The following is a 23,209-nucleotide window of genomic DNA, read 5'->3' on the forward strand; positions in this document are numbered from 1 at the left end:
CCCGTGTTTTTTTAATTTTAAAAGCATAAAAGAATCGTTAAGGTAGTGAGAGGAAGCAGGCCAAAGAATCCAAGAGAATCGCAGAGAGGCAAGCAAAGCAGAGAGAACTGCATCTGACAAAGCCTGAAGAAAGCATGTTACAGGTCTGGCTGCTTTGAACAGTCTGGAGATTCGCAGGGTGGAAGTTAAGGCTCGGGGTCTGCCCACGCTGGGACGTGTAAAAGGAGACACTCCAGAGGATTGTGGGGAGTCCTCTCAGCTCAGAGCAGGGGTATGGGTAGAAGGAATCTGTCTCCGAAAGGCCACAGCCCCAGTAAACCTCTGGAGTTAACTTACGGGGTTCCAGAGTGGTTGGGGCCCAGGCAATCCAGCAGACTGAACACAGTTCTCGCTGGAGGAAGATTTCTTTATCCTAGATCTTGAGGACTCTTCCCCAAAAAGCATTTCAATAGGACTAAGCAGCACAGACTCCATTTTGGGTCATTTATTCTCCTCTCCCATAGCTATTCCTCTAGTAAACCTTTAGTAAATGCCCCTGTAGTTCTGAAGGCCTTCATTTAGCAGGAGGGAGACAAATAAGGACACAGCACGATACAGCCTCGCAGCTGTGTCCTGCTGGGTCCCAGGCTCTCGTGGAGCTTGTCAGGCAGATGGAGTGGGGCAGTCCAAAGCAGGGAGGGGTGGACATGTCACCTGATATGCCTGCAGCATCACAGTTCAGCGCGGCAGGCACAGGACACAGGGAGGGCTCAGCCAGGGCCACTGCAGGCCGGGAGCACTGGGACACAGGGCAGTCAGGCACCAGGACAGGAGGGGAGTAAAAGCCAGGAGGCCAAAGGGAACCTGGGAGTCTGACCATTGCTGCTGGGCCTGTCTGAAGAACACAGCTCTATGCAGTATGTCCTAAACTGTACTCTGTGAGACATTAATGGAGTGGGTCTCAACCACATCAGAATCCCCTGGGGAGCTTTAAGAAAAAGAATCCCAATTGTTGTGAACAAGAACCATAAACAGATGCCAAATCTAAGAGACAGCTTGACCTGGAATATTCACATAATCTCGATGATCTCCCATAAGAGACTTACTAACTACACAATGGAAAACGGCCATAACCCTGGAAAAAAGTGGACGAGACCTCCTTCCTATGGAACAGGTCAAGACTAGAGCGCCATCTCTGGTCTGCAGCCTGGAACAACATCTACGCCGCAAGCGCCCGCAGCCAACGGTCAGCACCTGGTGCGGAAGGACCGTCCTCAGACCACAAATCATTCTCTCCTCTGGGAACCTGCCATGTTAGCCTGGGAGTCATTCAGGCCCTTGGGAAGCTAACCTACACCTCTGCCTGCGCCAGCCGAGCCGGGGCTAAAACCATCTTCCCCAGCCGGAACTCGGGGTGGTGGGAAGCCACTGTCTGTGGCCAAAGTATCACTGAGGACCCCATCCCTCCCACTCTTGCAGAAGGCCTTTTGCACTAAGGCTAGAAAATAATTTGTTCCTGCCTGGGAATGGCTGCCTATTTCTGGAAAGTGAAATCTTTGATCTTGTTGCCCTCTGACCTCTGCAGCCAGTGTGCAACCTCAAGCCCTTTAAAAAAAAAAAAGAAAAAAAAAAAAAAGGAAAAAAAAAAAAAGAAAAAAAAAAAAAAGAAAAAAAAAAAAAAGAAAAAAAAAAAAAAGAAATTGTTAAATGAAGACACAGGCACTTTTCCATTTTCTGCAAGCAGGAGGATGAAACCCAGCCGGGGGGCAGGAAAGAGCATGTGGAGGAAAGAGCAGCAGCATGTTAAGGAGTCAGCTAGCGGCGTGTCACGGGACTAACTCCTGACGCCGGCTCTTGGCGCCTCTTCACTTTCCTGAGGGCTTTAATTAATCTGCTTGGAGATGTATGGGTGGAGGAGAGTGTCGCGGGAACACACCGTGACATGTGTTCCCCACCCAGACTCCCAGACTCGGAGCCTCCCACAGGCAGGGTGGCACTTCGCCCCCTCATGTGCTCCTGGGCCCAGCACGGCACCCGGTGCTGACAAGGACTCAGAGTCTAGTGAATAAATGTATGAACTTTTGACAGTCTGAAAAGTAAAGTGGCAGAACTGCAAGAGGCTGGGCCCTGAAATTAGGAAATAAGCTTCTAAGTGTTTAACTCCCAGTGGGTCAATGGGAGAGAGGAGCCCACACCAGACTGGTTTCTGAAGCAGTCACTTTCCCAGCAGTTAAGCTTGGAAGGGCCATTTGCCTTTTACTCTCTAATGTGCGTGTCCCTCTAACTCATGCCAGCCCAACTCCAGTGCAGGTGAGCGGGAAAGGGCCTGACTATGGCCAGATGACAAACTTGCACATCAGGGAGAAGAGGCGGTGGGGAAGGGTGGGCTGGAAGGCCGGCTGGCGGTCAGAACGCTCCGTGCCTCCCCCTGGCCGGTGCCTCCCCCTGCCTAAGTCAGCCCCACCCTTTGTTCTCCTCCCCGGACCAGCACAGGGAGCCCAGCTGGTGCCTCTAAGCTAAAAAAAACCCTGGGATCTTCACCTTCCCCTGTCCCAAATGATTCCAATTTTATTTTTTTTAATTTTTTAAAAACGTTTTTATTTATTTTTGACACACAGAGAGACAGAGCATGAGCAGGGGAGGTGCAGAGAGAGAGGGAGACACAGAATCCGAAGCAGGCTCCAGGCTGTGAGCTGTCAGCACAGAGCCCGATGCAGGACTTGAACCCAGAAACCGTGAGATCATGACCTGAGTTGAAGTCGGACGCCCAACCGACTGAGCCACCCAGGCGCCCCTGATTCCCCTAATTTTATTTCAGAATCTGCCCTTGAACCCACTCTTGCTTCTCCATCCCCACAGCCACTGTCTTGGCTCAATCCCATCACCACCTCTTGCCTGATCTCCTCACTGGCTCTGAATCTCACCCAGTCTACCGTCCACACAGCAGCCAGAGGTTTCTCTCCTTTTACATCCTCACTGGCTCCCTGTGGCCTCCAGGATAAAACCCAGTTCCTGGAAGCCCTCCACATGCTGCCTTGCCCTTCCCAGCCACACAGGACTGGTTCTCAGTCCCCCAGTGCGCATGTCCAGCGGGCACTCTTTTTTTTTTTTTTTTTTAATTTTTTTTTCAACGTTTATTCATTTTTTGGGGACAGAGAGAGACAGAGCATGAACGGGGGAGGGGCAGAGAGAGAGGGAGACACAGAATCAGAAACAGGCTCCAGGCTCCGAGCCATCAGCCCAGAGCCCGACACGGGGCTCGAACTCACGGACCGCGAGATCGTGACCTGGCTGAAGTCGGACGCCCAACCGACTGCGCCACCCAGGCGCCCCCAGCGGGCACTCTTCCACAGCCTCCACACACTGTCCCCTCTGCCGTGTCCACCTGCTGACCCCTACTTCAAGTCTCTCCTCCTCCCCGCGGCCATCCCAGGCCTGCAGGCACAGTGAGCCCACCTCTGCTGGCCCATCAACCACACTGTCCTGTAACTCTTTTCTTAGGGTGCCTCTCCTTTCCGGACCGTTTGCCCTTGAAGGCAGGGTCTTTGCTATCCTCATGTCTCTATATGTGGATGGCCAGCACCAGACACAGGTGCCAGCAAAGGTTTGTAAAACAAAGATGACAGCAAGTGACGAAAATCTGGGACCATGAGCACAAGGCAGTGTGCTCATGAAGAGCCTGATGGGAGGAGAGGAAGATCTGGAACCACTAGAAATGTTTAGGGTGCTGGCCATCACCACATGTGCAGGCCAGTATTTAACGGAGCCCATAACTCATTAGTGAGTTGTGAAATTAATTTCCTGGGTAACAACCAGCATTTAAAAAAAACAGAACAGAGGATACCTGGCTGGCTCAGCCGTAAGAGCATGCAACTCTCGATCTTTGGGTCATGAGCTTGAGCCCCACACAGTGGATGTAGAGATTACTTAAAACAAAACAACACACACACACACACACACACACACACACACACACACACACACAAAGACATAGTAACAGTACAAACTATTTCTTGTTCCAATTCTATGATATATGTGCATATAAAATAAATGTGAGAAGACAATCATTAAACCATTCTAGCATGGTATCCAAGAAATATGGACTTTGGGTCTAAAGTTGGGCTCCCCCACTTACTAGTTGTATGTCTTTTAGCAGATTATGGAACCCCTTGTGTCTTAGTTTCCTCATCTGTAAAATGGTGGCTCTGAGCATTGAGATAAATACATAAAGTACTTGGAATAATGCCTGGCACAGTAAGGCCAATAGGAGTCTTTATTAATATTATTAACATGATGATTATGTATTTAATATTATTATTATTAAGCCACAACAGAAAATGTATTTCCTACCACAGGTAATGATCAGAAGTTTGAAAAACACTGGTCTTAGGCACTATATATACAACCGTCTCATATGCTGACAATTCTGTAGATGGTTATTATCCCCATTGTAATGATGGAGCAACTGAATCTCGACGGAAGGGCCTGCTCAAAAGGTCACTGTGGCTGGTAAATGGCAGTGCTGGGGTCTGGTCCCCACCTCACTGCCATCTATAAAACAGCAGGGCTATTGGGAAAGAGAGGTCCAAAAGTGGGCTCTAGGGAAGGCAAGCCCCCAGGGACAGCCTGGGGAGTGGGAATCTGCTTATCCGTGGCAGGAAAGGCAGCTGGGGCTGTGGTTTGTAGGCTTCTGGAGCCCAGCACACGGGCGGGGAAGGAGAGATGAGGGCAGGGCGGTGGGACAGTACTCACTTGCACTCCGCCTCCGCATCGGCCTTGGCGGTTGTATAGAGCCCACGCAGCTTTGTCCGGTAATAGGGAGAGACTGCAAAGTGAACAGAGAAAGAGGCGTGGGCAAGGGGCAGCTGGTGGTCACGTGGCCCTGCTTCCAGTACACCCAAATCAGACTTCCGGAGGCTTACAGAGGCCACGGGCCAGGGTGTGAGCTTTATTGGGTCAGAAGTGCTCTCTGAGGCAGATGCCCATGTTCGACGAGTTCACATTTTCATATGGTACAGATCACATCATTACATGTCAGGAGAGGACTTTCTAATCTCTGCCATCGCATGACAGAAAATACGTGTCAGCACAGAGGAAGACAGACAACAACTCTCAAAGCTGCTCAGGGTTGGAAAGCACCAACCCAGGAGGCTGAGCATGAGAGCCGCTGGGGCATGTGCATTGCACGCGAGGGAAGCTCTATCTAGAAAACACCAGCCTACTGGGGATGCTTGTGTGCCCAAAGGGGTTCCCCTGGATGCAGCCTCATTTCACTGACGTCCCAGTCCCTAGAATTGGGGGATTTTAAGGCTCCTTAGTGCTAAGTCATCTGCTGTTTCCTGGGTCACCATATATCACACAGCCTAAGGGAAAACTGTCCCTCTGGCTAAGGAGCGGTTCATTTCGGGTTGTGTAGGTACATGCAAAAATCCTGTCCAAATCCTGTCCGACACTAGTAACAGTCAGGTTCCCTGTCTCGGCCCACACCCCTTTCTCCTGTGAGCCCAGCTACTTACTCTTGTTCTCTGTCTGCATCCGCTCATGGGTCTTCTGGATGTTCACTAAGTTGTGTTCGCTCCGTGAACGCTCTTCCTGCAAGGGTGAGGTCAACAGGCATGAGGCCGGCCCTTTATCCTGCTGTGGCACCCCGCATCCCAGGCCAGAGGCCCCAGAAATATTTATACCGGCATCTCCTGACCCTTACTTTTCAGGTTACATCCCACTACAAAAGACTTCATTTGGGAAGGAATTTCCGGGAACCGCTCCCTTCTGGGCCACATGACTGTGTGGTGCATGGCTCCCAGGAGATGGGTCCCTGTGTAACTATAAACCTGGATGACCGAATGCTTGGAGAGGACCCTGATTATAATGGACCAAAGTATAGCAGCGGCACATCCAATAGGCCGTGCACAAACACACACCACTCTTATTTTTGTGAATGAAAAGATATCTTTTTAAATGGAAAAACATGGCTTTCTGATAGGATTAAAGCAGCAGGCATCTCATGGTGGGTCCAAATTCCCCTGGGGAACCTTCTTGCCCTGAGGTGAAGAAGGTTTGGAGAGGCCATTTGATACATTCAGGCTAAAATACATCTACGTGTGGCCACCATACATCCAGTATAGGGCACCCAGCATTTTGGAGTACGAAATAGGTCTCCTCACTGCACCCAGGCCAGTAGACAACAATGGCAACAAAATGCGTGCTGGAGAAAGTACACTGGCCCACAGACAGAAAGGGTTTTAGGGGAGACGGGTGCTAGTGTGCGCCTTATGGGACAATTGAATACACTTTTATTTATTTATTTATTTATTTTTAATTTTTTTTTTCAACGTTTATTTATTTTTGGGACAGAGAGAGACAGAGCATGAACAGGGGAGGGTCAGAGAGAGAGGGAGACAAGAATCGGAACAGGAAACAGGCTCCAGGCTCTGAGCCATCAGCCCAGAGCCCGACGTGGGGCTCGAACTCACGGACCGCGAGATCGCGACCTGGCTGAAGTCGGACGCTTAACCGACTGCGCCACCCAGGTGCCCCGTATACACTTTTAAGGAGAAGTGGCATTCAGGGGCGCCTGGGTGGCGCAGTCGGTTAAGCGTCCGACTTCAGCCAGGTCGCGATCTCGCGGTCCGTGAGTTCGAGCCCCGCGTCGGGCTCTGGGCTGTTGGCTCAGAGCCTGGAGCCTGCTTCTGATTCTGTGTCTCCCTCTCTCTCTGCCCCTCCCCCGTTCATGCTCTGTCTCTCTCTGTCCCAAAAATAAATAAACGTTGAAAAAAAAAAAATTAAAAAAAAAAAAAAAAGGAGAAGTGGCATTCAGAGGAAGACTGATTAGTAAAATGAACAGACTAAGGTGAGTTCTCTGGTAGGAGGAAGACAAGGAGTGTGTGTCCACCTGGAAAGATGAGGAGGAGTTAGTGTATTGGGCCAGGTCAATCCAACAGATAGTGCTGGATAATTCATGGACCCTTGTGTTGTTGGGAAAGGTTTGCCATCCTGCCCCTCAGGGCCTCTTGGCTATTTTAATCTAGACGGGGGCTGCGCACCCATGGGGCAATGGCCCTCCATTCTAGCCACTGAGCTCCAAGGACACACCTAGGGGAAGCACGGGTTTCTAAACCTGTGGCGGCCCTTCTAGGGCACCTGTACAGGGCTTTTATAATTTATATTGATGCACCATGACTACCTTGATCCAAGAACAGATCAAAATAAGACATCCTGAGGTACAGCTGGCAGAGGTAGGGCTGTTACTTTGAGTATCGCTTAGGTCCTTCCCATAGGGAGGAGGTGAGCCCCGCTGTACAAGGGCACACAATGAAAACCAGTCTCTTTACAAGCCTGTGAGCTGCAACAGGGTGACTGGCTTTGTCACCAGAACCCAGAAATAACTGAATCGTGACCAACCGTAATAAAGCAAATATTGTAAAGTATACTTTTATTGTCCAGGACAGTATCTAGTTAAGTAAGATATCTAGTAAGTGGGCAAGGCCAATTCCGGTGGGAAGGCATAAGAAATAAGTCTATAATTCTTACTAACTTGTTCTATAATGAAACTGAATTCTACCATGACCATAGTTCAACAGTGTACCACCCTGGTATCGCCAGTAAAACTCAACTGCCTTACGTAAAGAAGTCATATGATAATTCTGGTACCAGTGCCCAAAGGAACAGTTCAACACAAACGTATTATAAGGCACAAACAGGAGTGGATGAAGGGGCGAAATGGGTAACCAAATTAGTATAAAAATATGAAAGTGTATGTAATGGCTCAATAGGACAGGCTGTTTCTTGAAGTCTATCCCGACCCCACACCGGCTCCTCCAAATGTTAGGCATACTCGTGTTGACACTGCTGCTATAGCTGATGTAGAAATGCTGTATTAAATGTAGATGCTCCAATATCATTTCGCTCTAAGGGAGCCTAGGCCAAGGGCTGGGGACGGGGGGCTGTGCCGGAAAAGTTGAACTCAACAGGCCTGTGTTTTCAGATCCTGCACATTCCAAAAAAGTTTTGGCCCTGACCAGCTCCTGGGAGAGAACCTCTGCCTGCACTCCTGGAATATCCTGCCCAGTAAGAGTATCTGTGTTCAGCTGAGATAAGAGGGTGGAGGGAAAAGAAGAATGGCCATAATGGGTACAGGGCATTTTTGTCAGATGATGTCAACATTCTGAAATTGATCGTGGTGATGGTTGCACAACTCTGTAAATACACCAAAACCACTGGAATCGGACACTTGGAACTAGTGAACCAGATCTCAATATAGCTGTCATTAAACAGAAAGAATCACAAAATCCTGCCCCTGATAGAAAATCCAGCAGGAAGGGTAGTAATACCCCCACATTCTCGTTCTTAAAACGCATTCTTCACATCACCTGGGCTCCTGCACGTCCAATCTCTCTGAACACAACCCTCCCCACCCCCCACCCCTGCCCCTGCCCCTGCCACTCACATGCTGCCCTCCAGGAGCCAAGGGCTGCAGCTTTTTACCTGGGTTTGTTTGATCAGCTGATGGAGCTCCGTGAGAAGTTCTGCAATGCGGGAATCAGCAGACACCAGGGCCATTGCATACGGAGTGCCTGGGGTGGAGAGGAATAGGAGAGAACCCTGTTAGTGGCTGTTACGGGTTCATCGTGTCCTCCAAAAGGTATGTTGAAGCTCAGAATGTCAAATGATGACCTTGTACCAGAACATACTAAGACTACAGGAATTTCATATAATTTCTAGAACAGTTACAGCATTTACCCAAACAACATAACCTTTATCATCATCTCCATGATACAACTTCCCAAGTAGCTTACCATACCAAATAAACCAGCCTAATCAGTCAAAAAGACTTTATTTAGAGTTTGAATCTTGCGAAGTTTCATGGTACATGCCTAAACAGGATCATAGATCACTATAAAACTCCATATTTAACTAACCAAGCTGACAATAAGAGATCATTTGAATCTTAGTCATGATTACATACAAAGTTCTTTTCAAAGATTTGCCTTGACAAACCTTCTACAACTTTCTTTTTCACTCAGGCTTTGTCCTAAGCCTTCTCTCTCTAAATAGTCTCATTTTAGGACAAAATTACTTTATTTTTCCTCTCAAGAAAATGTATTCTCATTTCTTGTATCTTCCTAACACATTTCCCACTTTCCTACATACAGAGTTGAGTCTCTTGTTAAGCATGCTTTGTTGAAAGATTGTGCTATGGGAAAACATGTTTTTAGAAATTATGAACTATATTCATAAATTTGCCAATCTAAAGAATTCTGGTGTAGCAGACAGTTCACAATTGGTTACTACTTCATGTTCACTGGAAACTAAGGTTTCTAAGTTAAAATTCTATTAAACATAATTAAGGCTGATGGAAATGATGAGGAAAGCAACCTTGTCAGTTTCTCCACAATAAGAAGCCAAAAACACAAACCTATGTTCAGAAAACAATGCTTTAGGTATTTTACCTTATTTAGAAAGGTTATGGATATCCAATGAATTCAATCCAATTTATCATTTAACTTAGCAAAACTTTAAAACTTTCAGGTTACTGGGGCACCTGGGTGGCTCAACCGGTTAAGCATCCAACTTTGGCTCAGGTCAGGATCTCATGGTTTATGAGTTTGAGCCCCACACTGGGGCTGACAGCTTAGAGCCTGGAACCTGCTTTGGATTCTCTGACTCCCTCTCTCTCTGCCCCTCCCCTGCTTGCATGGGTACTCTCTCTCTCAAAAATAAATAAACATAAAAAAAAATTCATGCTACAAAAGATCTTGAAAGCCATTTAAAGTTTTACCTAGAAACCTTTTCATTTATTCAACCTACCTACTTGTTTGTAACCATTACCCATGAAAGCTTTATGAGACAGTTCATGAGATCGAGCCCCACCTCAGGCTCTGTGCTGACAGCACAGAGCCTGCTTGGGATCCTCTCTCTCTCAAAATAAATAAACTTAAAAACAATAAACAAACTTAAATTGACTTTACATCAAAATATGTTGCACCTGTGCCCACTAAAAGTCAATCAATCTGCTCCGCACCATCCATGTTACTTGGGGTACCTGTGGGGAAATCTGAGGGGTGGTTTAAGTCCAAGGGAACCGTTAGGCCCCTTCTTGCTGACCTGGGAGGTGTTTCAGTTTGAACCTCATAAGGAGGTGGCCCAACAGCTTGGAGTGCTCTCCGCTCCTTGACACTGAGAGTAGGACCAGAAACCACTGGTGCCACAGGCACTGAGGAGGGTGCAGGAACCTGTTAGGTAAGCCTTGCCTAGGGTGGAGGGTGGTGCAGAAACAGGAGAGGGAGGAGGAGGCAGAAGAGGCGAGGTGCTGCCTGCAAGGCTGGAGGCGATAAACGCCCAAACAGAAGAAAGAGACTCCCGGTCACCAGACAGAAGAACAGATGAACATTTTCTTTCCCCCAACAAAATGTGAAAAAAGACAGTCTAGTCTGGCCAGACAATACAGGGAACCCCCTTGAAACAAAAAACAAAAGGAGTTTCAAAAGCTGCTTGGGAATATTCCTTAAAGTCCTCATCCCGAGGAAGACCTATAACAGACAATTGGCTCTGTTTATCACAGCCATTAACCTGGAGACGAAGGAGGGAGACGCCTCCACGTACAAGGATCAGGCGACATTCATCCAGGTCTCTCGAGACAGATTTCAGATCTGACACACAAAAGCAGCAGCAAAGAGGAGACGAGTAACTCAGTAAAAAGGGGAGGGGGGGGCTGTACAGGATCCTGGCAGCAACCTGTTTACAAAGAGACAAGGTGGGTGGGCACACAGAACAGGACAGAACACAGGCTTGTGGCGGATTAACAGAAGTACAAGGCCTAAGGCAGGTGAGCTGATGGTGGATTGAGGAGTGGAGGAGGTGGGTGTTCTCAGGGCCCCTAAAAGAGCATGGACAGATCAGGGTTTGGGTACAGATCCGTAAAAGCCTGACCATATGGGATTTCAGTCCATTTTTCTGGTCAGACTTCCCCATCCTTTAGTTTATACTGAGGCCGACAATGTTACAAAGAAGCCGACGTGGGAAGGAAGCATACAAGGTGCCAGGGTCAAACTGGTTCTAGTTTCTCAAGATGCATCTCAAGGCGGGGTGGGATGGGATCAAGGATTTAGAGGAAAGAAAGTTGACAGTCTCCTGGGCTAGAGGCGTCCCTGCTGAACCCCAAGAGCGCCACCTTGGAGAGTCTGGGCCCTGGGACATCTCCCTAGAACCATCACACTATCATCCTGATGCAGGTGGGCATCCCCAACCTGCTGCCCTCTTTGGCCTAGCGTGCCCCCCAAGAGGGAACCCCTGCCCATCCTTCCTTTCAATCAACATGCGTGTCCTTGGGAGAGACAGGAGAAGTCTCCCCTGTACTGAGATATAATCTGGCATACTGGAATTTTTTGTTTCCTTTTGAGGCCTTTCCCCAGGGAGATCAGAGAGAGAGAGCAGAACAAAGAGTGACTAAGCAACTGTCCAGCACAAGGAAGGTGAGAACCTCACCGATGAAGACGGTCACTCGACCTGTTGTTACCCTGTCCCTTCATGGCTGCCAAAGGTGTTGCCGTGTGAACTGGGGAGACCCCGATCCCTGGAGCCTTGACCCAGCCAGACCTAAAGCGGATGCTGAAGGTTCTTGGTCTTGTCTCAGGAAGGAGCTCAGGACAGACATGCAGCACAGCAGATGAGTAAAAGAAGTGGGGAGGGAAAGGTTATTAAAGTGAAAAAGACACTCTCGAGATATGAGAGCAGGCAAGCTCGAGAGAGTGAGCTGCACGCCCTGGCACTTGGGTTTCTATCTTTTATTGGCAGTGTTAACTAGGGGGCAGTATTTATTCTTTGGGGTGGGGAGTAGGGTTCGGCACTTTTTCTTTAAATCCAAATTAACTCCATTGTGTTAGGAGACAGGGAATCCTCTGGGACTGAAGAAGCGGATCCCATCCATAGTTACATTAACTAAGAGTCCTTGACCAAAATCTCCCTCGGCTTCTGAATGGCATCCTATCAGGAACACTGCTGAAGCTTCCTGGGGTTCAGGGCGGCAGGAGGCACCCTCCCCTGACTGCTCTGACACCCCTGTACTACTTGAGGAGGGATGTGGGCCTCCCTCCACTTCCCCTATTGCACCCTAACCTGCAGTAGGTGCGGGGAGATGGACTGAAATGCCGCAACCATTGAGGCTGCCTCTTTCCATTTTGGGGGAGTCGGTAGGCTTGGTGACCAATAATGATACCCTTCGTAAGCCTCTGGATCTAGCAGTAATGGATGGGGTGGAGGTCCTGGCCTTTGTTTAGAAGGGGCAGCCATTTCACATCGAATTACGCATGAGATATCTAAGGTACCTTTACCCCGAGAGCAGGACCAAGAACACCAAACAGTCGATGGGGAAGGTCAAATGAGAGACATGAAAAGATGGCAGTGTGGAACTCCTACCTAACCCGGGCAACTTTCTCATGAGTTTCAGCCGTGATCCAGTCCCAAGGGAGGGGTCCCCTGTTGGGTGAGTGCCCCAAATGGGAACAGCTCCCACCTGTCCCTTTCGGGAAGCACACAAGATGTATCTTGAATTTTATACTCATTGAGGGATCACACTGGTCTATTTAGGGGGTCTGAAGATTGGCAGCCACCCTAATGACATGTATGGCCATCCCAAGCCCAAGAAGAATACAAACATTATAAAAAACAGCAAAACAGGAGCTCCCGGGTGGCTCTGTCAGTTAAGTGTCTGACTTCGGCTCAGGTCATGATCTCATGGCTCCTGAGTTTGAGCCCTGCGTCAGGCTGTGTGCAGACAGTTCAGAGCCTGAAGCTACTTCGGATTCTGTGTCTCCCTCTCTCTCTCTCTCTCTCTCTCTCTCTCTGCCCTCCCCTGCTCACACTCTGTCTCTCTCAGTCCCCAAAATAAACAAACACTAAAAAAAAATAAATAAATTAGCCAGTAAAACAGGGAGAGCCTGATTTCTGACCAACGCTGTTACGGCCAAGGTACCAGTGTCCAGCTGAGGGGCAGAAGTTTGTCCCTCCCTGTAGTGTAGCCACAGGCACAGGTTCTCTCCTGAGCACTTGGACAAGGCACATTCTGGAGAGTCATACTATTCAGGACATCTCCGAAAAAGAACAAGTAAGAAACAAATACTGGGGGTAAAGAAGACTTACCAAGCTGCACTGAAGCTCCTGAATTTCTTTCATCACTGTCCCCATACAGGCTACCAAAAATTATGTGGGGGTTGAGGCCAACAGTAAAGAAAGAATTCTTGAGCCGCTGACAGTGCAACTTACTAAGTGTATTTAAGTAGCATGGGAACCCGACCCATGGGCAGAAGGTGCTGTACTTTTGCTGTGTGAGGCTGGTGGTTATATATACTCAGTAATCAGAGGGAAGGAGGCATGCTGGGAATATCAGATTACCAAAATTTCTTTGAATTTCTTTGAATGTCTACTCGTAAAACTACTTTTGCAAGATTCCTTTGTCATTCAGTTCGATATTAACTATTGGAGATATAGAGGCAGTCGCGAGACCCTTACAGAATGTAGTAACCGGCATGTATTTGATCTGTATCAAAACTATGCAGGCTTTAGGTCAGCTTCCTGGATAAGGGTAAACATCTTCCTGCTTCTGTCCCTCATCATTTTCAGTGCAATCCCAGCTGGCTTCTTTGCAGAAATTAACAAGCTCATCCTAAAATCCATTTGGTAACTCAAGGGATCGAGAATAGACAAAACAATCTCGAATATAAAGATGTTTTCCCAATTACAAAATGCACTACACAAAGCTATAGCAATCAAGGCGATGCAGTACTGGCATAAGGATAGACCTATCGATCAATGACACAGAATCGAGAGACCAGAAATAAACCCTCATACCTACGGTCAATTAATTTCCAACCAGGGTGCCAAGACAACTAGAATAGTCTTTTTGACAAACAGTACTGGGACAACTAGGTATCCATATGTAAAAGAATGAATTTCGACCCCTTCCTCAGACCATATACAAAAATGATCTGGGGCACTTAGGTGGCTCAGTCGGTTAAGCATCTGACTTCAGCTCAGGTCATGATCTCATAGTTCATGAGTTCGAGCCCCGCATCAGGCTCTCCGCTATTGGCACGGAGCCTGCTTTGGATCCTATGTCCCCCTCTCTCTCTGCCCCTCCCCACTTGTTCTCTTTCTCTCAATAAATAAACTTAAAAAAGATCTGAATAGACAGTTCTCCAAAGAAGATATATAAATGGCCAAAAAGCACATGAAAAGATACTCAGTATCACTAGCCATCAAGAAAATACAAATCAAAACCACAAGGAGGTATCATTTCACATTAAAAAGAGACATAACAAGTGTTGGTGAGGATGTGGAGAAATCCTACGAATGGAGGAAAGTGGTATTGTTCACACAAAGGCAGATATGATTCAACAATAAAAGGAACGAAGTATGACACATACTACAACACAGGTGAACCTTGAAAACCTTATGCTAAGTAAAAGAAGCCACACACGACCGACTGCATTACCTACTGTACGATTCCATTTAGATGAAATATCATCTAGGTAAATCCACAGAAAATGGCGGCGGGGGGGGGGGGGGGCGGGAGTGTGGTTAGGGGGAAAGGGACTGTTAATGAGTACAGGGCTTTTTAGCCAGGGGATGACCACGTTCTAAAACTGATTGTGGTGACAGCTGCACAACTCTGAATATACTGAAATTCACTGAGTTGTTAATTTTAGATAGATATACCTCCCCACGCCCAGCCACCAGCCTCAGGTAAACACTAATCTATTTGTTTCTATAGATTTTTTTAAAATTTTTTAAAAATGTTTATTTATTTTTGACAGAGAGAGACAGAGACAGAGACAGAGACAGAGCATGAGTGGGGGAGGGGCAGAGAGAGAGGGAGACACAGAATCCGAAACAGGCTCCAGGCTCTGAGCTGTCAGCACAGAGTCTGACACGGGGCTTAAACTCACGGACAGCGAAATCACAACCTGAGCTGAAGTTGGACACTCAACCGACTGAACCATCCAGGCGCCCCTCTATAGATTTTCCTATTGTGCACTTCATTTATTCTCATTGTTGAATAATATTCCTCTGCTTGCATACACCAGACTTTGTGTATTAATCCATCAACTGATAGACATTTGGGTTGTGTTCACTTTTGGCTAATGAGAATAACACTGTTATGAACAGTCGTGGACAAGCTTTCCTGTGGACATGTTTCCATTTTCTCGGTCTATACCCAGGAGTGGAACTGCTGGGTTGTATGGTAACTCTAGGTTCAACCTTTTGAGGAGCTGCCAGACGGTTTCCAAAGTGGGCGCACCATTTTACATTCTCAGCAGCAAAGCACCAGGGTTCCGATATCCCTACATCTGCAGCAGTGCGTGTAACTGTCTTTCTGATCACAGCCCTCCTAGTGGGGTTGAAAAGTTAACTAGCAGTTTTGATTTGCATTTCCCCCATGGCTAATGATGCCGAACGTGTTTTCACCTGTTTATTAGCCATTTGTGTCTCTGCTCTGGAGAACTGCCCTTTACCCATTTTTATTGGGTTGTCTTTATTTTTGTCTTTGAAATACATTTTTAAATGTCTACACAGTCCAATTTATCTATTTTTCCTGATTGCTTGGGACACAAGACACATTTTCCCACATGCAACACTATTTTTTACCACCACAGCTTTACATAATACATTTTAATACAGGGAAGAACATGTCCCTTAAAAAAAAAAAAGTCCAGCTGCATTAGCTAGAATCGCATGAAATAATGGATCTCGAGTTTAGAGAGTTTAGAGATTAGAAGCGTACAAACTTGAGAATGATCAGCATGAAGGAACTGATCTGCTGAGAGAGAAAAGAGGAAGGAGAAAGACCCCCCCAGTGAGCTACAACAAAGGTGAAGGTGTGGACGGAAGGAGAGTGGAAAGATCCCAAGGAGGATGGATTCGCGTGGAAAAGAGTTGTTCTCTCCCGCTAAGTAAAGCAGGAACCCTGGGTGGAGCCACCTGCCGTGGACCTGCCCACACCGGTGCACGGTAAAATTGGGGCGAGCCCCACAACCAGACGGGTGCATCTGACTTTACGCTGTGCCACCACAAACACCGGCGGCAGGTGTGCCCCCAATGCTGTCCCGTAAATCGGTGTCGTTCCCGGCAAGTCTGTCTGACATTTCAACCTTTCTCTCTCTTTCAATGTTTTTGCTGCTGCCCTCAGACCCGGGTCTGAGCCCCCCTAGCTGAAGTCCCAAGTTCCCACTCTGGTCAGAAGAGAAGCCAGAGACCCTGTTCCCACCATGAACAGGACAAGCTAAGTGCAGCAGCACCGGTCACCTCTGCACTTAGTGAAGAGCAACCCGTCATCTGTGCTCTGAATCCCATCTCCTCTCGGCCGGCTGACGCCCCTTTCCTACGCCGTATGGCACACGAGCATACTTTAGGAGAGCCCATCTTAAAAATTAAATATGTAAGAGCTTCCAAACCCCACACTCCCCTCCAGCTCCCCACCTCGTCTCTTCACGGCAAAACTTCAGAAGTGGTCCAAGCCCGTGCTTCTAGTCCTCGCCCCCATTTGACTTCGCAACCCACTTCAGTCTAGCTTCCGTCCTCCCCAGCCCAGCGATGATGCTCTCGGGAGAACCAGGAACCGCACAGGTCAAAGAATTAGATCCTTCCCCTGTCTGCATCCGCTGGACACAGGTGCCCACTGCCTCTTCCCCTGGCGTCAGGGCCTCCCTCCTGCGTGGTCAGCCTCCACTCCTCTCCTGCACCGGCCTCTCGCCGGCCTGTCCTGCAAATGCTGGCGCTCCTTGGGGCTCGAGCCTGGCCGCCGCCGTATACACTTCCAGGTCTCTCCCCCACCCCACCCTGCCCTGGCCGCCACCCCATCCACCTGCCCCCAGATGTTACAGGAAAGGACTCGGGAGTGGTCTCAGTCAGGACTTTACTAGGACCTCAGGAAACAGGCAATGGGAGAGACAGGAGCCACCATGCAGGAGAAGCACATGTACACAACTACCTCCTGCCAGAGCTGTGGCACCAGAGAGGGTGGAGGCCTGAGGGGAAGGCAGTGTGGATGCGGGGTGGGGGGGTGGGGGGGCTTCGGGTGGGAAAATGGGAGTACGCTGGCTGAGGGGCTTCTAGAAGCATGCTGAGAACAAGACCAAGGGCCAGAGAACAGGGCTGCATCTGAAGAAGACACGGGCAGTTGAGGGACGGGATCCGGCCCTGAGATACACACAGTGGCAGCCCTCATTATTTGCGAACATTCCTTCCAGCCTAGCCCATCATCATTTTCGAACATTCCTTCCAGCCCGTCCCATCTACAAACACTCGACATGGAGGTCCCTTCCACCACCCCTCCCCTCCAGAGACGCTGAAGGGCATGCCCTTCCCCCAAAGCTTACACTTGCAAGGATCAGCTCAAGCCTGGTCTTGCCTGACTGTCCCTAAATAAGCCAAACGTGTCTCCTGTTGGACTCTTCCTATCTAGACTTTCCAACCTACCTTTATAAACTGGCTTTTCTTCCCCAACCAGACTGGGAGCTCCTCAGGCAAGAACAAACACCTCTGCTTTCATCAGCAATCCCCTCACATCAATAACCACCACTGGTAAGTTGTGTCAAGGACTTGGCAAGAACTTGATAATAATTCTACCTGACACACCACCTCTCTCCTGCCCTGACCCTCTCCCCACCCCCCGCCCCCGCAGTAAGGTCCACTGTGAACTTCCCACATCAACTCTCCCAAACTTTGTTGTTAAGCAAAGGCTTCTTCCCTCGTATTATCAACTATGAGCCACATGGCACCAACTCCCAAATCTACCTCCAGCCCCCACAGCTTCCCCAAGATTCAGAACCTTATTTTCATGCCGGCTGGACAGCCCTACCAGAGAAGACCCCAAATCCCTATGCCTGACACAGACATTCCTTGTATGAGTCTCTCCTATACGCTAGAAATTTTCTACTATTTCAGAAAGATTTTAAATCAATTTGTCCAGAAACCATTCTAAAATACTGGTGATGGCTGTACAAATCAGTGAAACAACAACAACAAACCAACAATGAATCGTGCACTTTGGGTGAATTGTATGGTATGTGAATTATAGCTCAATAGAACTTAAAAAAAAAAACAAACAAAACCTGTATGTCGAAAACCCAACTCATCCCTCCCTACCCACTCCACCCCTAAAACTCCTGTGTGCTAGCTCGCTCCTTCCCTGCCGGCATGTCCAGAAGCCACTCAGCTGCCTGTGCTGAAAACAGCTGTTTTCAAACCACCTTCTCCCTCAATCCCCTGTCCAATCGGTCACCGCTCCTGTTGACTCACTGCCCCCTTCTTAGCCTTCAGTCACTGTTTCCCACCACACCAATGGCCTCCCGGTAACTTACACAGCACCCCCTTCTGCATTTTCCTCTCCATCAAATCCACCCTCGACACGGCCGCGGCACCACCCATCTGAAAGACAAGCGTGGCCATGTTCCCCTGCCAAACGCTTTCAACCCGCGCCTCCAGGGCACATCAAGTCCTTACCCACAACACAGACTCGACGGAAGAGGCCTCCATCCCTGGCCCCCCATTCCTATCTCCTCTCGTTACCCTGCCTGCCTCACACTTCATACTCCAGACACTTCACACTCCTGCTTTTGACCACACACCATGTCACATTTCTTATCCCCATGCTGTTCCCTCCATCTGGGATATGCTTCCTGCAAGCAGGACATCCCTAATCCTCGGCCCAATTTAACTACTTACTCTCTAGGATCTGGCTCATATACCATCTCCCTTCACCAGCCATGGTCAGAATCCTGTCTCCTAGGCTGACTTGTCACCTTTCTCTGTGGCCTCGAATTATCCTGTGCATCTCTCTACCATACATAGTGCCTATCAAATCATATTCAAATTCTCTTTGTGTGTTTTTGTCTCCTCTCTTGAGGGTGGGGATCACTAGATCCTCGATACCTAGCACAGGGCTCCACACGTACCCACGGTCCTCATTTTCTATTCCCATTCACACCTCAGCCCGACACAGCATGGCTCCTCCCGCCCAGTCCCCAGTGATCTCCTGTTAGCTCCTGGACCTTTCTGCTGCCCTGCACACCTGACCACATGCTGCTTCTCAAAGCTTGGCTGAGCTTCCAGGCCTGCGGTCCCTCCTATTTCTCCAACCACCCTGTGCGGTCCTTTTGCTGCCCCCTCCTCCAACCCACAGGACGGCTACTCCAGGACCCCCCTCTCAGTCTCTAAGCTCCCTGGGTAGCTCATCTGCTGTAAGGCCCCATATTCTGAAACTTCCAGATTCCTCCATCAACCCTGACCCCTCGCCAAGGTTCCCAGCTCAGATTTTGAGCTGCCAGCTGAGGGCCCGAGATGCCCCTCAGACAACTCACACTTCCTGCTCTGCTCTGCCTTCCAGATGTGATTTGATGGCACCCATCGCTGCCCAGCCAGCCTCCCAGGCCTCGCATCTCAGAGGCATCCACTCCTCCTTCTTGGCCATCTGCAACCCCACATCTCCCTGATCCACCCCATTCCATTCCTAGGGATTTTGCCTCAGAAATTTCTCCCAAACCCGGCCCCTCCCTTCCACCCCACCTGTCACTGTCTTAGTTGGGGCTCTCATCACATTATCACAATATCACCCATTGCTGTGCCTCACTGTGGCTGGACACAAAGCCTGTTCCTCTTAAGGAAAAAACAAAACAAAACCTTTAACATATGCACAGAATAAAAAAAAATTCAAATGATTCCAGAAGTACAATGAAATCTCCTACCTCTAGAAGTAACCCCTACTGTTTCTTGGGTATTTCTCCAGAGGTATCCTATGCATACACAGGAAAAAAAGTATGTATCTCAGAAAACCTTTTGCAAATGGAAGATGCAGAGACAGACACACACACACACACACACACACACACACACACACACACACACACGATGGAGCTTGAAACTTTCAGCACACTGAAATTTGAAAGCTGACCCACGTGGTCTGGAGGGGAAGAAGGAGGTCAAAGAGCAAAGCAGTCAGGGCCTAATCTTGCAACCAGCAAGCAGCAGTGGGGGGTGGGCCCCGTTTTTGGAGACCTTTGGCCTCCGACACTCAGCCCCTGTACCAATCATCGGGATCCCCTCACGTATAAATGGTGACTGGTAGTTTTTAAAATGCTTTCGCCTCCCCTCATTTCTATCCAGTGTGAAACACTGTGAAGTGCTGAGATGGAGAACAGCATTCCGGAGGGTCGCCTTGTCCGCTGGGTAGTGCCCCGCCCGGGAAAAGCTCATCTCTCGATTATACAACGAACGACGGCTTTCTCTGGAACCAGTCACCTCTGCAAGTGGACCATCAAGCTTTTCCACTACCCGGATGCCCCTTCCCCCCAAACCTAACAGACAAATGCCAGCATGTTCTTCCTGCTCAAATGCCCTCTCTTCTTTGAGGCACTCCTTAACCACTCAGCAGTGAGGAACGCCCCTGGGCCCCAGAGCACTCTGGCCACACCTCTCTTTCCATTTTTTCCTAATTTAGCAGACAAAAAAATAGTATAAGAATTATTAAAGAATTATTAAAGTAAACCTCAGCAACCTAAATGATTTTCATTTTGTGTGCCGCTCCCTGTACATGCAATATAACTGCAATCAGAGTGCACTTGCTCTTGTAAAACTGTTTTCTATTTGTGTAGGAGCCCACTTCTAGGATTTCTAGCCCCTTAAGTACAAGAACTGAGTGTTAGTCATCTCTGTGCCTTGGCACCCGAAACAAAGCCTAGAACATAGGAGGGCTTGGCAGCTGTTTATCAGAAACTATTCTGGTAAACGCGGGAAGAGGCAAACAGCATTCCCGCATGCCCAAACGCATCAAGTCACAAAAAGAAATGAAATACGCCACCAACAAGTCATCAGAGAAATGAACGGCCATGCATATTTTAGGAGCATTCCAAGGAGGGGAAAGGGGACAGAACAGGGAACATTAAGTTCTCATGAGGCCTTTTACTCACCCCGTGGGCACTCCTTAACCTTTCTGAGTCTCCATAAAGACCAGAGCACCCACTGGAGGATTAACAACACAAGTAAGGTCCAGACAGTGCCTGGGACAACACACACACTTAGTGGACATGAGTTTCCCCCTCTCTGTCCGCAGATGTGGCTCAGGGAACTGCCAGGAAAAAACAGGGACTATGCTAAGTCGAGCAAAGCAGTCAAAGGCACAAGCAAAAGAAAACACTGATGCATCCCGAGCCTGAGGGGAGCGGCTCTGAGCAGATGGCCCGCACAAAGACCACACCATGGAGGAGTGCTCTCCTGTGTGAGCTCTGCCTGCTGGGTGGCGCCTTGCTTGGGAAAACCACCTCATTTTATGATTTTACAACAAACTCCCACTAACTGGATCCAGTCGGTTGTGAACTTGGACTTCCCCAGAAAACATCTGCAACACCAGAGCCTGTGGGAACCAAGCACCGGGCACTGGAACTTGGCTGAAAGGCCAGAGCTCCCAGCTGGGAGGACATGGCTTTGAGCCCAAGCTGCCTGTTATCAGAGTCCAAAGGCCCCAGCTGATCTATCACTGTTCTTAACCCTGGGAGGCCAGGCAATCCCTGCAAGGTTTCAGGCATTCTTCTGAATTCTGAGGCAAGGCCCAACACTATACACTTTTTGGCTCCTAGCACTCTCTTCTTCCAACCGGTTTAGAAGCCACAACTTCCTCGGCGCCTGGGTGGCTCAGTTGTTGAATATCTCGCTCTTGAATTGGGCTTAGGTCATGATTCCAGGGTCATACGATCAAGCCCCAGGTCAGACCCATGCTGAGCGCAGAGCCTGCTTAAGATTCTCTCTCTCTCCCTCTGTTCCTCTATCCTGCTCATGCTCTTAAAAAAAAAAAAAAAAAAAAGCCCCACCTTCTATTTCTACCCAGAGGGAACCACCATTCTGACATTTTTCACTATCGATTAGTTACACCTGTTCTAGAATTTCACTGAAATGTAATCATGCCATCCACCATCTTTAGGGTCCGGATTCTCTCAACATGTTTTTGAGATTCATCGGTGGTGGTATGTTTATCAGGAGTCTGTTTCTTTCCACTGCCCAGCAGCATTCTCCTGTGTGAAAAACCCTGTTTCTTTAACCAGCCCTCGCTTTGGTGGCACCTGGGTGATTCCCAGTTCGGGGCCACTGTGAATAAAACTGCCACGAGCAGTCACATGTGAGTCTTTTTTCGGACATATGTTCATTTCTCTTAAGTGCTTAGGTCTGAGGTGGATACTTAATTTTACAGGAAACCGCCAGACCAGACCCTGTTCCTGAGAAGGTGTACCGGCTTCCCACCAACAACATATGGAAGTTTTAGTTGCTCTACATGCCCGATGACAGACAGTGTTGTTGTTTTCATTTTATTTAAGAAAATTTAGCCATTCTAGCTAGTGTGAAGTGGTTTTCCATTGTGGGTTTAATTTAGACTTCTCTGGTGACCACTGATGCTGAGCACCTTCCCATGTGCTTATATGGCTTCCTTTACATGTTCAATTCAGCGGCCTTTTAGTATATTCAAAAGGTTGTGCCACCATCACCGCGACCTAATTTCAGAATTATTTTCAGGACCCCCAAAGCCTGTACACCCCAAAAACCTGTCCCCATCAGCAGTCACTCCCCTTAGCCACTGGCAACTGTTTATTCTACTTTCTGACTTTACAGACCTGCCTGTTCTAGATGCTTCATAGAAACAAAATCACACACTATGTGGCCTTTGGGGACTGGCTTCTTTCACTTAGCACAATATTTTCAAGGTTCATTCCTGCTATACATGTGTATTTCATTCCTTTTATGGCTGAATAATACCCCACTGGTATGGATTTTGTTTTTCCATTCATCGGTGGGTGGGACATTTAGGTAAAATGACTTTTATATCAAGAATCTGGGGGACACCTGGGGGGCTCAGTCAGTTGAGCATCCGACTTCGGCTCAGGTCATGATCTCGCAGTTCACGAATTGGAGCCCCGCATCAGGCTCTGTGCTGGCAGACAGCTCAGAGCCTGGAGCCTGCTTCGGATTCTGTGTCTCCCTCTCCCTCTGCCCCTCCCTGCTTGCACTCTGTCTGTCTCTCTCTTTCTCAAAAATAAACAAACATAAAAAAAAACCGGAACTCCCTCTGCGTGGCTATCTTTTCAAGATGAGTATCACGTAACAAGACATTGAGAACACCTCATCAGTGCCACTCCCTTCTGGGGGTCAGCTCCTGCTCCACTGACTCCAGTTAGCGGGTTTTTGTTTTGTT

General features: G+C 48.5%; 1 protein-coding gene across 5 annotated transcripts in view; it reads right to left on the bottom strand.

Annotated features, from left to right (window-relative positions):
* SGF29 (SAGA complex associated factor 29) overlaps window positions 1–23,209 on the bottom strand; it is a 32,104-nt gene that overhangs the window by 3,220 nt on the left and 5,675 nt on the right. For 2 of the 5 annotated variants that reach the window (XM_047839474.1, XM_047839471.1), the window contains 4 exons: window positions 19,719–19,766; window positions 8,464–8,552; window positions 5,496–5,571; window positions 4,732–4,804 (listed from right to left, as the gene is read on the bottom strand). In XM_047839474.1, coding sequence (XP_047695430.1) covers window positions 4,732–4,804; window positions 5,496–5,571; window positions 8,464–8,538 — 224 coding nt within the window. In that variant the 5' untranslated portion in view covers window positions 8,539–8,552; window positions 19,719–19,766. Of the gene's footprint in view, window positions 1–4,731; window positions 4,805–5,495; window positions 5,572–8,463; window positions 8,553–13,116; window positions 13,135–19,718; window positions 19,767–23,209 lie in introns of those variants that run through there. The other 3 variants (XM_047839470.1, XM_047839473.1, XM_047839475.1) reach the window with 2 other exon arrangements.

Source organism: Prionailurus viverrinus, chromosome E3 (assembly GCF_022837055.1).
Source record: "Prionailurus viverrinus isolate Anna chromosome E3, UM_Priviv_1.0, whole genome shotgun sequence".
NCBI lineage: Eukaryota > Metazoa > Chordata > Mammalia > Carnivora > Felidae > Prionailurus > Prionailurus viverrinus.